Source organism: Pogona vitticeps, chromosome ZW-PAR (assembly GCF_051106095.1).
Source record: "Pogona vitticeps strain Pit_001003342236 chromosome ZW-PAR, PviZW2.1, whole genome shotgun sequence".
Taxonomy (NCBI): Eukaryota; Metazoa; Chordata; class Lepidosauria; order Squamata; family Agamidae; genus Pogona; species Pogona vitticeps.
This window is the reverse complement of record NC_135800.1, coordinates 4,327,159-4,339,091: the sequence shown is the minus strand read 5'-3', so window position 1 is coordinate 4,339,091 and position 11,933 is coordinate 4,327,159. Positions and strand designations below refer to the sequence as shown.

Here is an 11,933-nt window from a genome sequence, read left to right as displayed (position 1 = left end):
CCCTATGGAAAGGTAGAGGGAGCATCTTGGACGATGGAGGGGCCCAGGTGTGTTTCCCTCCACCACAGGTGTGTTGGTCTTGTGTGTCAGGGTGAGCATGTGGCAACGAGGGTGTTCCAAGATCCAGGCACCCCACCTTCGCTCGGCTGGAGCGGGGTGCTGGCGTGGCCACCCGGGGTGGAAAGACGTGTTCAGAGAGTCGAAATTCCAACCAGGCGTTTGGCACCCATCAGGCGTGCAATGGGCATGTGTCTCCTCCCATCCCACTCCTGTCCCTGTGCCCCATCAAAACCCACTCCTGGAGAATTTCTGGGCCCTCCTAAACATGTTTTCTCCGATTAGAAGGGCGAAGCTGCTAAAGGGGAGAAATGACCCATTCTGGTGGAGGCAGACGGACCTGGTTGAGGTATATAATGGAATCCTGGCTCTGGGGTTCGATTGCATTCAAAACACCCTACAGGAAGAGAAATTTCTGTCCCCCTGAGAACTAAGATGAAGTAGCATAGTCATCAAGAGAAATGTTCTGTGCGGATAATCTGATTTTCTGAGGTGCTCAAAGCAAAGGGAGGGAAAGTTGAGAACTTACACACCTACACACCCAGGTGCATCGACACACATTTTGCAGGAGGATGTTCTCTCAGCATCCAGATGCTTCCCCCCCTCCCCGTGTTTTGCTTTCAATCTCCCTTTGCTCAACACAGCTGTAGGGTGTAAATCATTCTTCATTCCCAGCTTGGTAAAATGTCTCCGATTAATCACTGTTTAGGATTATTAGAGGGCAAAATGTTTCATTCTCTGAGAATATACCTCGTGGGTATGTGAATTTTGCAGCCTTTCTTTACTCGCGCGCGGGGGGGGGGGTACTGTGAAAAAAAGAAGCATCTTCTCTTAGCTAGATTTCTCTGCAAAAGTCTCACAAGATTTGAGATCTGGTAAAACTCACAAGATTTCTTTCTTGGAAAAAGTTTGGTCATTTTTTGAAAAAAAAATTTTAATGGAAGTAACCACTCCTGTGCAGGACAGAATCTTTTGTGGCATCTTTCCTATGCAGGATTTACTGGAAAGGGCAGTAAATGGAACATTAATTTAGCACAGTCCAACAGGCAAAAAATGGTGTAGGAAAGAAAAGAGGCCGGGGCTTTGTTTATGCTGGAAGGTGGGAGTAATTTCTAATGTCTGGCACAGCAAAAAGTCATCAAAAATTGATATTCAACCAGCATTCCTCACATGTCAAGTCTCTTTTTACTGCTGTTTGATAACTACTGACTGTCGTGGCTCCATCCTGCAGGATTGTGGGAACTGTAGTTTGGTGATAGTATCTCAAATCCAGAGGAGCCCACCAGAGTGCTGTAGCAGAGATTTCACAGCACCTTAATGAGCTACCTTAGATGGGGTTACATAGATGGGGTTACATAGATGGGGTTACATAGATAAAGTTAAAGCAGTATCAAATGGCTGTGTCTGTTTTATTTGTTCATTGAATTTTAATGCCATCTTTTTCCTTTGCTGTCTAATGCAGATACAGTAGTGCCCCGCAAGACGATGTTAATTCATTCAGCGAAAATCACTGTCTTGCAAAAACATCATCTTGCGAAATGCGGTTCCCCATTGGAATGCATTGAAATCCGTTTAATGCATTCCAATGGGGACAAATTGTCATCGTTCTGCAAAAATCACCCATAGAGAAACCGTTTTGCGAAGCGCTGATCAGCTGTTAAAATTGCTGTCTTGCGAAAATCGGTCCCGAAAACACCCGTTTTGCGAGTCGCAGACCTAGCTGTTAAAATCATCTTGTGAAAACTGGTCCTGAAAAAAAAAGTCTTGTGAAGCATGGTCCGAAACATCGTATGGTGAAAATCACCCATAAAAAAACACTGTTTTGCGAAGCGCTATAGTGATCGCAAAAACTCATCGTCATGCAGATTAGTCATTTTGCGAGGTAATCGTCAGGCGGGGCACCACTGTACACTCATAACTTTGCACGGGTACCAGAAGGCTAGGCAAACCAGGCTACTTAGGTGGCAACTTTAGATTGACAAAGCATCTGAGGACACGCCGGGAAAATATATAGGACCACCTGTCACTGTTAGAAACTTTACAAAAATGTGGTGACCGGGACTTAAAGGTGCAGTTAAATGCACAGCAACAAAGGCCAACCATAAAGTCAACAGTCCTGGCAACTGAGCTGTCCTGATTTTTGTGCCATTGGATTTTGGAGGGGGATTCAGGGTTTTTTCCAAACTGGCATGAGCATGGTTTCTAGAAGATCTAATGCTGTGGTTGCCAACCTTGAGCCCCCAGATATTCTTGGACTGCAATTCCCAGAAGCCTCTGCCAACCAGCTGTGCTGGCCAGGATTTTTGGGAGTTGTGGACCCAGAACATCTGGGGAACCAAAGTTGGGAATCACTGATCTAGTGGAACATACACAAGCTGTGGAAAACAGTTTATAAATACACATCTATATATATTTCGAAAGAAACAGTCCATTTCATTTACAGGTAGCTTTTATTTACAAATATACGGAAGTGTTTTTTTTCCCTTTCTCTCTCTCTTTCTCTCTCTCTCTCTTTCATAAGAAAAAACCCAAACAAGCCCAACGTCACACATAAGTCTGCGAAGCACGAGGTTTAAAAAAATTGCCCGTCTGACAGAGGCGAGGCAAAAGCAAACAAATCCGAATCCAAAGGAATCCAAACCAAAGGACCTGAACTTGGGAAAACGAAAGAACAAAACCCCAACGACGACGCTAATAAATAATTTAAGAAAGGGCGAGTCATTAAATTAAAAGGAGGGGGGAGGAGTTCAGTCAACCGTCCTCAGTAATGGGTGCAAGGGGACCAACACGTCTTGAAAGCTAAGAAGAAAGGGGGAAGGGCGAGGAGCTATGTTTGAAAGGCGAAATGACCTGGGGGTGGGTGGGTGGAGATCATATTAAGAATTATTATTATTAATATTATTAATTATTTTACAAGTTAAACAAACCAGAACAGCTACAAAATACTACATTTTGGTAACATAAATACAGAATATATAAATATACAAGGGATACAGCCATAAGAAGCTAAAGAAAACTGGGTGGGGGGAAGGAGAGAAAAGAATTTTATTCTTTCTCTGATTTAAGCAATGGAGATTATTAACTAAAGGTCGTGGAAGCCTCATCAAAGTTGGCTGTCCAAATGGAATACATGAAGCAGAGACTCAACCAGAGTTGGCTCGCCCACTGTTCGTGAGGGCTGTGAGGGAAACAGGCTGATCTTCCATCACAGTTTGGCACAAGACTGGCTTAAAAAGACTTCAGCATTTTCTTATGTTTCTCGGGAACGCTGGTGAAATCCTCGGAAATGAACGAGGGCTGTGTGAGACCCACGTTCATTCATCTTCTGAAATTCATGTCCATTCCACCTAGATCCTCATCTTCCTTTCCTAATCGATAACCTTGGGAGGTCACTAATTCATAACGTCATCATACCTTAGAAGTGACTTGATGGGCGTAGGAACAATAACAAGGAATGGACTTCTTTTGTTTTGATGCCCTGCCCATCCTCGCTTGGTTGTTGCTTCTGAGTTGTCATAGACGGACCTTTTGTGTGTGTGTTCGGTGTTGCAAACATCAAATGTTTCATACCTCCTGCTGCTTTCTGAACCACCCATGGTCACTATGACTGAGTGACTGCAGAAAACCCACATGGTGGGATCACCAAGGATAAGATGTCCATGACACTCAGTAATCAAGAAGAGCCTCAATTCCAGGTGGTCTGGCTTAGCTATAATTTAAAGGAATTGAAGTAATACATGAGATCACCTTTTTTTTAAAATCCTCCTAGTAGGGCCATTCAATCTAGACTCTAAAATTACCAGAATACACCACGTGGGCTTCAAATATGGCTGCAGGAAGATGTTTTCCCCCCTCCCCGCAGTGTTTCATCAACGTGAAAGGGGAGCTGAATTCTTGATGGGCTTGGAGTCATGATGACACATTTGCCCTGCACGTTAGAAGTTGTATTTACACCAATGTTGTATCAACACATGCTTTGGGCTGATAACACGGGGAAGAAGGAAAGGGAAATAAATTGAAAAAGGCAGCACATTCCATGCACTCCGAGTCAAAATTTTGAATTCTTAAAACTCCCCAATTGGTCCAGAGGCACGTGGTTCGTTTTGGTCATCGAACAAATCCACCAAGACCCAAGACCGCTGGGCAGAAGATTAAATGGTGAGTTCCCACTGGAGTAGACCCATTTGATCAATAGGGCTTACCACGGTGGTATCCCAAATCATGACAATAGCTTTTCTGATTAGAACTGGAGAGAAGTGCTGAAGGTGAAGCAAAGAGAAGGGAGAAGGTCACACGACAGGGCTCCAGAAAGTTTTTGAGATGTTTGGGGGACGCTTCTTGTCTCAGAGGCCACCCATGTCTTAACTCTTTGACAGGAACTTTGACATAATAAGACTTTAATATGTGAATTCCCCCTTTCACAAGTCTACATGAATGCTTCTATTTTTGGATAGGGGTTTGCAAGGGGAGGTCCTTGGTTCTAGGTTCCTCATCCAGGGCTGAACTAAGACATTCCACAGACCAAGGAAAAGGAAAGCTGTATTTTCCATGTATAAGACTATACTTGTGTCTAAAATCTTTAGAATAAAAATTGAGGGTGGTCTTATACACAGAAGTAAGGTGAGGAGAGAACAAAAACAAGTGGAAGGGAAAGCAGGGATCAAAGCGATCCTGCAGGGCTTTGATCCCTTTCCCCCTACACTTACTAAGTCCCACTTAGATCTCTTACTTTTGGGTTAGAAAAGTGGGGGGGGCGTCTTATACAGAGAAAAATACAGTAAATAACACCTGTGGACAGACTGATCAGGCTGGCAGCTGGTGGAGAAAATGGAGAATCCTTTGCCACAACTATGGTCAGCTAGCTAGTCACTTCATTCTACCTAAGAGTAGGGCTGGCCTTGTCATAATGGCTCCCTGTTGTGAGATAATGGTGGCAATTCTCGCAAACAAAATGGCGCCCCCTTGCATTACTGCCTGTGGTTTCCACTAAAAGTTCCCAAGGAGTTTAAGGAGTAATTCATCTGGCTGTCTTTGTGATGTAGGCACAGTAGACGTTATGTCCTCCACCCTGAAATTTGAAGGTGCTAATGTCCCTCCAACAGACCTGTGCGCACAAGGGCAGGAAGCTGACATAGTATGATTTTTAATAGGCAAATTCCCACCATCAACAAGTTTTTATCTTTTTATGATTCATTCTAGTGCCATGTCCTGGGACTCTCTCTTTCTCTCTCAGCATCCTAACAGAGCAGAGACTGAACCCTAATAAATCATAAGTCAACCTGTCTAGGCATGAAGAACCTGTGGTTATCTAGAAGTTGTTGGATTTCAATTCCTATCTGTTTGAGTCAGCCTGGCCATAGGCAAAAGATCCTAGGAGTTATAATTTGAGAACATCTGGATTACTAAAATGCACGGAGCATCCAAAGTAGAGCTTGTTGGCGTCTGTTGATTTCGTATTTGAAGCTCTCTGCAACCCGGATCCATCCTGGATTATGATTTTTTGACCTCTCACACGAATATTTGCATGTATTTCCATACACATCTCTCTCAATGTGTCTGTTTTTAATGCATGCATTTTTCCTGCATGGCCATCTGCACTTTTCAGATGTATGCACTGCTCAACTGCCTTTGAGGGACATGTGTATGGACCACGTCGCATTTGTAAACGTACAGATTTCCAGCTGCAAACTGCAGTGATTCCAGAGATTTATCAATTGCACACACTCGAATGAATCAATAAATCCTGCGATTCTCCTCCATTGCTAACATGGCGAGCCTCAGTGGGTATGTTTTTTTAGGATGCCTAAATTAAAATCTGAAATGCATGATTGTTGAGGGGGCAGGCCCTATTTCCCCTTTGGGATTTGAGCACCACTTTGAGACCCTTTCTGATCGCAAATTCAGGTTAGCAGGAGAATTAGGGGGTTTTAAAGGGATTTATTTCTGTTGTCCATGTTCCAAAGGTGGATTTTGTAAAAGAGGCTTGTACACCACACACCTCTTCTATATATTTTGTCTGTCGTATATGGAAGAACACGGAAGCATGATGAGACGTTGCACAAGTCTATTTCTGTAGGGTTGACGTGCAGGACAAAAATGCAATTATTTGATAACTAGAAAAAGTATATCCACCCCACCCTATATATTAATTTTTTGTGTGATTGGTAGTAACTGCTAGATGATGCTGGTGATGCTGACATCACAGAGGTGATTTTTAGTCCGAACTTGAAAGGGACTGAATGAATGCTGTGAATTTTTTTCAGCAGCTGAGATAATCCCTGTCAGGTTTCACCTAAAATTTGGGCAGGATTCGCTGTCATATTGACTGCCAGCATCCATGACACAGTGGAGGATTTTGGCGTCATATTTGGGATCTCTCTTCTCTGCTATCTTTCTGCGGGGTCCTTCTGCTTTCAATTCTTTGTCATCTGTATTAAATGGATTGGTTTCCATGAGCATCGTCACCGGGTTAAACAAATCTTATGGGATGAAATCGTGTCAGTTGAACAGCAGAACCACCGATCTCAAGGGCCAGCATGGATTTCAATTTGAGGGGGAAAAAACATACACACAGAAAAGAGCATTCAAGACAGTCAAGAGAAGAGGCATTCCGACTTCTACAAACCAGATGATACTTCTTTTCAGACTATTTGTGGGCTTTGCACCTATTTGCATGAAAAATGATTGAACTAATTAAGAATCTGCTACCTGATTCAGTGCGGGCACTATTTTTAAAAAAATTCTACTCCATCTGAATAAAGCAATGGACACCAACCTGTGTCACGCGGATGTTCTAAGAACAAAGGAAGGGTCCTGCTGCATTTCACCAGTGCTTTCCAGTCCAGATGGTCTTGGACTGCAATTCCCCGAAACCCTGACCAGCACAGCTGGTGGCGAAGGCTTCTGGGAGTTATAGTCCAAGAACATCTGAGGACCCAAGGGTGGGAACCACTGCATTAGACATATGATGCTATTTAGTCCGGCATTCTCATCCCACCTGAATATGGGTACCCCACAAGCAGTATGGATACTCCACAAGAAGCCTCATACTCATCATAGTCATTATTGAGAGACACACTGCCTCTGAAAAGAAGAGTATAATATGAACCTATCATAATGCGGTCAACGAGCCATTGATAGCCTTATTCTCCATGAATGGTTGAACCCCCTTCCAAAGCCAACCAAGTTGGCGGACAATACTGTATCTTGTGGAAGCTTTGAGGACTGATGACTCCCATCATCTTTGACCAAAGGTCCTGCTGTCTAGAGGCTCACGGGAGTTATTCGCCATCAAAACATCTGGAGAGGCCCAGGCTCAGAAACCATGACTCTATCAACCACTAATTGGGCCAATCCTCCTAGGTAGCTTTCCATGGGAAGAACCACCATTAAACTCAATGGGACATGCTTCCTAGGAATCCTGAATCGGTTTAGATGGTGAACGTTGACATTGAACCCAACTGGAATGAGATTCCTTCAAGACCTTTGAAGATGATGAGCAGAGTTTGGGGAAGACCCATCTCATCCCGTAACCCTTTGCTTCCCTCCCCCCTCACTACTTGACTCACATTTCAGAAAAGCTTCAAGGGGCAGAGGCTGATGGAAATAAATTGGAATGAAAGAAATTCCCAGTTTGTCCATACTGGGATCACCAGCGGTAGTATATATTTAAACTGACAATTATGAACCAACGGGAATGATCCACTGAGAACCTGCCAATCAAGAGCAGGTAAGGGGACGAAAGACATGAAAGCTAAGGATGAATTTACCACATTTTAAAAATAATAATAATGTTTTGTGTTGGCAAATGAGTTTAAACGCGACCATGTGTCTCCGAGCTACTTTCTGCTCCGTTCAATTGCTTCTAAGGTTACAACTAATCTAAAATCAACCCCCTCTTTCCTCATGCATCTTCTTAGGACTTCCATTCTTTTTCTCTCTCTCTCTCTCTCTTTTCCCTTTTAATTAAATATCATAATAATTACTGTGACACGTCTGGTTCTTCCCCTCTTCGCGCCAAGTTCACCGATCTGCCCTCCCTCCCCGCCAGTTCAAGAGATCTGAAGAGACAGACAACATCCGGGAAGTTCAGGGAGGGTGAAAAGGCGAAGCAAATAAAATAAAATAAAGTACCCAAATGAGAAATGGTCTCTCTCGCCAATCTCAGTTACATTAAAATATCTTGCAGACGTTTGAGAGCGGTGGCTTCACAACAGAAGGTGAAACATGCAATAAGAATGAAGCGGGTTTCTCCGATCACATTGGCCAACCTCAAAATGGCCGCCACAGAAAACTCCATTCTATGGGTCAAGTTTGCTGAGATTTCTCTCTCTCTCTCTCTCTTTTTCACGCTGACGGTGGCCGGGAAGAAACAGGTCGGAAGGTTGTTTGAAGGTCTGGGAGAAAGTTGTTCCATTTCACTCCTTGAACCAATGTTGTTGTTGTTTTTGAGGTCATGGGTGCAAGATTTTGAACCCGTCTTTTTTCTTCAAGTCTCCCTCACTCGGATGAGCCGGTGATCACAGTGGCTGAAATCAGTGCGAAGGAAGAGCGGAAGAGGACATGGCTGTTAAGAGTCCCAGCTGAAGCACAAGTTTCAAGGGGAGCATTTCGGCTCGCAACAACTGGCGTCCTTATCGTGAAGCGGCGGCGGGCGGTCGCTGTTGAATTTGCTTGCTTCACTTTGAATTTCATGAAGCGAAGTAAGAACTCTGCATAGAGTATAGCCTGTCAATGGGGTTCCCCACCCTAGCCTGCATGGAGCTGACTTCCGAGGAGGCCAGGAAACAGTCACTCAAGCTGGTTAACGAGGTGTCGCTGTCAATGTCGTGAAAAATCGAGTCGTTTCCTGCAGAGTGAGAAGCAAGCAAAACAGAGAGACATTACTCAATGAGGCTGGGGGGGGGCAGCTGGAGAATGAAAGTTGGGGTTTTCTGACAAATGTTCTGCCAAGTGAAGCAGAACATGGCAAAAATGGATTTTATCAGCCTGTACTATTTCAGTCTCAAGATGGGGGACTCTTACGTCTGAATATCCTCCCACAATGGCCCACTGAGGAGGAACTGAGAAGACACCTTCTAGAGATTTGACTCTTGCAACCTCTTTTGGTTAAAAACCGAGGGGGGGGCGAAATACCTTTACTCTTTTTTTTGCGCTGAGATTTCGCTGTACGAACGTTTGTGTTCCTCAAGGGATGTCTCAGTCATTTCACCGAAACGTTGCCCCCAGAAGATGCACTAGAGTTACTGTCGTGCAGAAGTATTACAATTCCAGGACCAGACCGTGTATTCTCTGTACAAAATTCTCCAGAAAAGGCACGGAGCACTGTGGGCATTCCTCAAGTCTTTGGTTAAAAAAACAAAAAAAGGGAAAAACTAAGGAAAGGTCTATGCGTGTGCGAAATCTCACCAGTGCAGTGAGAAATCTTGGTCTCGTCGAGACTCAGAAAATCGCTGAGAACGAGACATTTTGTGAGAGTATTCTCTGTATCCCTCGATCTGTCCCAGAATCAAAACGGGTTTTTAATGGATTTCTATGCAAAAAGTCATTTCATTAAAGCAAAGGAGATAAGAGATACCTGGTTCCAAAAATTTCTTTCTGGAGGCTTCTAAGAGCCCTACGTGCCGAGATAATATCGTGAGGAGAGGTGGGGCCAACAACAGCTTTTAAGACGACATGGGTTTGGTTTTGCTTTAAAGTAAAAGACAGACAGAGAGAGAGAGCGAGAGCGAGAGAGAGAGAGAGAGAGAGAGAGGGAGAGTCTCCTTCAAACAGACAAGAGCAAACCATCTGTGGGAAGCAGTTTGGCTGAAGACAAGACACTCAGGAGTCCCAGAACAGGAAACGGTGGTGTTGAGGAATTTCAGAAACCGGTTCTGGGTAGTTAGGGCCAAATCTGAAATCGCTTGGTCTTTCCTTCAAAGGTTACCTGGGTTAGACTTTCTTTGAAGTTCCCTACATGGTTTCAATCCCAAATGAGCAGGACAAGAAGAGTAATGGGTGCTTGTGTTTTCCTCTTTTCTTCTTCTTCTTCTTCCCTCCCCACCCTTCTTTCCTTGTGTGTCATGCTAGATGTTAAACCTGGAGGAGGGACTACTCATGTTAATAAGCTATTCTCAAAGCCCTTTGGGCTCACGTGTATTGTTAAAAAAAATTGTGTGGGGGGGTGGAGAGTTAGAGAACTGCTCTGAATAAACAAATTAGGCCATAAGAAAGCATCTCACTTTTCCAGAACTAACGTTTCCAAGGCCCCTTGCTTTTCCTGAACTAGAGTTCCCAAGGCCCCTCATTTTTCCAAAACTAAAGTTCCCAAGGCCCCTCACTTTTCCGAAACTAAAGTTCCCCAGGCCCCCCACTTTTCCAAAACTAAAGTTCCCAAGGCCCCCCACTTTTCCAAAACTAAAGTTCCCAAGGCCCCCCACTTTTCCAAAACTAAAGTTCCCAAGGCCCCCCACTTTTCCAAAACTAAAGTTCCCAAGGCCCCTCATTTTTCCAAAACTAAAGTTCCCAAGGCCCCCCACTTTTCCAAAACTAAAGTTCCCAAGGCCCCCCACTTTTCCAAAACTAAAGTTCCCCAGGCCCCCCACTTTTCCAAAACTAAAGTTCCCAAGGCCCCCCACTTTTCCAAAACTAAAGTTCCCAAGGCCCCCCACTTTTCCAAAACTAAAGTTCCCAAGGCCCCCCACTTTTCCAAAACTAAAGTTCCCAAGGCCCCCCACTTTTCCAAAACTAAAGTTCCCAAGGCCCCCCACTTTTCCAAAACTAAAGTTCCCAAGGCCCCTCATTTTTCCAAAACTAAAGTTCCCAAGGCCCCCCACTTTTCCAAAACTAAAGTTCCCAAGGCCCCCCACTTTTCCAAAACTAAAGTTCCCAAGGCCCCTCATTTTTCCAAAACTAAAGTTCCCAAGGCCCCCCACTTTTCCAAAACTAAAGTTCCCAAGGCCCCTCATTTTTCCAAAACTAAAGTTCCCTAGGCCCCTCATTTTTCCAAAACTAAAGTTCCCAAGGCCCCCCACTTTTCCAGAACTAATGTTTCCAAGGCCCCTTGTTTTTCCTGAATGAGAGTTCCCAAGCCCCCCCCCCACTTTTCCAAAACTAAAGTTCCCAACCCCCCTCATTTTTCCCGAGTTCTCAAATCTCCCTTCCCTTGGACAGAAAAGGAGAGTATCTTCAAAACCTTTTTATATTTAAGTGTGTCAACGAGCTCCCAACCTTCCTGAAGCATACTAACAGGTCTAGGTGGACAACACTACCTCTTAAACGGGGTGTTGTAATGCCCAAGGAAGATTAAAACCCAGTGAATAACCTTCAGACGTTGGCCATATCGCTGTAGGATTTTGATGGCAGCTACACAAGGGCTAATACAGGATATCTTTACATTTGGGCTACACTCCTATTGTAGATCTACACCAGTGTTTAGTGTAATAGGACAGATGTTTCTGTTTTAAAGGTCATAGGTCAAGGTGGAGATAGAAGGAAGAACATAAACGTGACAGGGATCTGGCAGAGAAATATCTCTCCATTGCTAAGTGGAGGGAAGCTCTGCTCCCTTCCATAAGATTTACTACCCTCCCACTCCACAAAAATACCAAATACAGAGTTCCTATAGCATGGGAGTCATTATGCTTTGACCCTCTCATGAGAAGATGCACTAAAAAGATTGCAATGCTAGAAAAAGTGGGTGGCAGTAGGAGAAGAGGAGGTTCCAATGTGAGATAGATTGAGTCCATAAAGGAAGCCATGGCCTTCTTTAACTTTCATGTCTTGCAAAAGTTAATGAAAGGATTTTTGAAGGCCATTGATTCATGGGGTCGTCGAGAAGATAGAAGTGACCTGAGATCACATGACAACAAATGGTTAACCTTAATCTGAATTAA

The 11,933-nt window shown here is 44.1% G+C and overlaps 1 protein-coding gene across 4 annotated transcripts in view; it reads right to left on the bottom strand.

Annotated features, from left to right (window-relative positions):
• Window positions 1–2,488: 2,488 nt before the first annotated feature.
• Window positions 2,489–11,933, bottom strand: part of LMX1B (LIM homeobox transcription factor 1 beta) — a 129,644-nt gene continuing 120,199 nt past the window's right edge. For all 4 annotated transcript variants that reach the window (XM_072984589.2, XM_072984590.2, XM_078382828.1 and 1 more), the window contains one exon: window positions 2,489–8,905. In XM_072984589.2, the coding sequence (XP_072840690.1) occupies window positions 8,748–8,905 (158 nt within the window). In that variant the 3' untranslated portion in view covers window positions 2,489–8,747. The remainder of the gene's footprint in view (window positions 8,906–11,933) is intronic.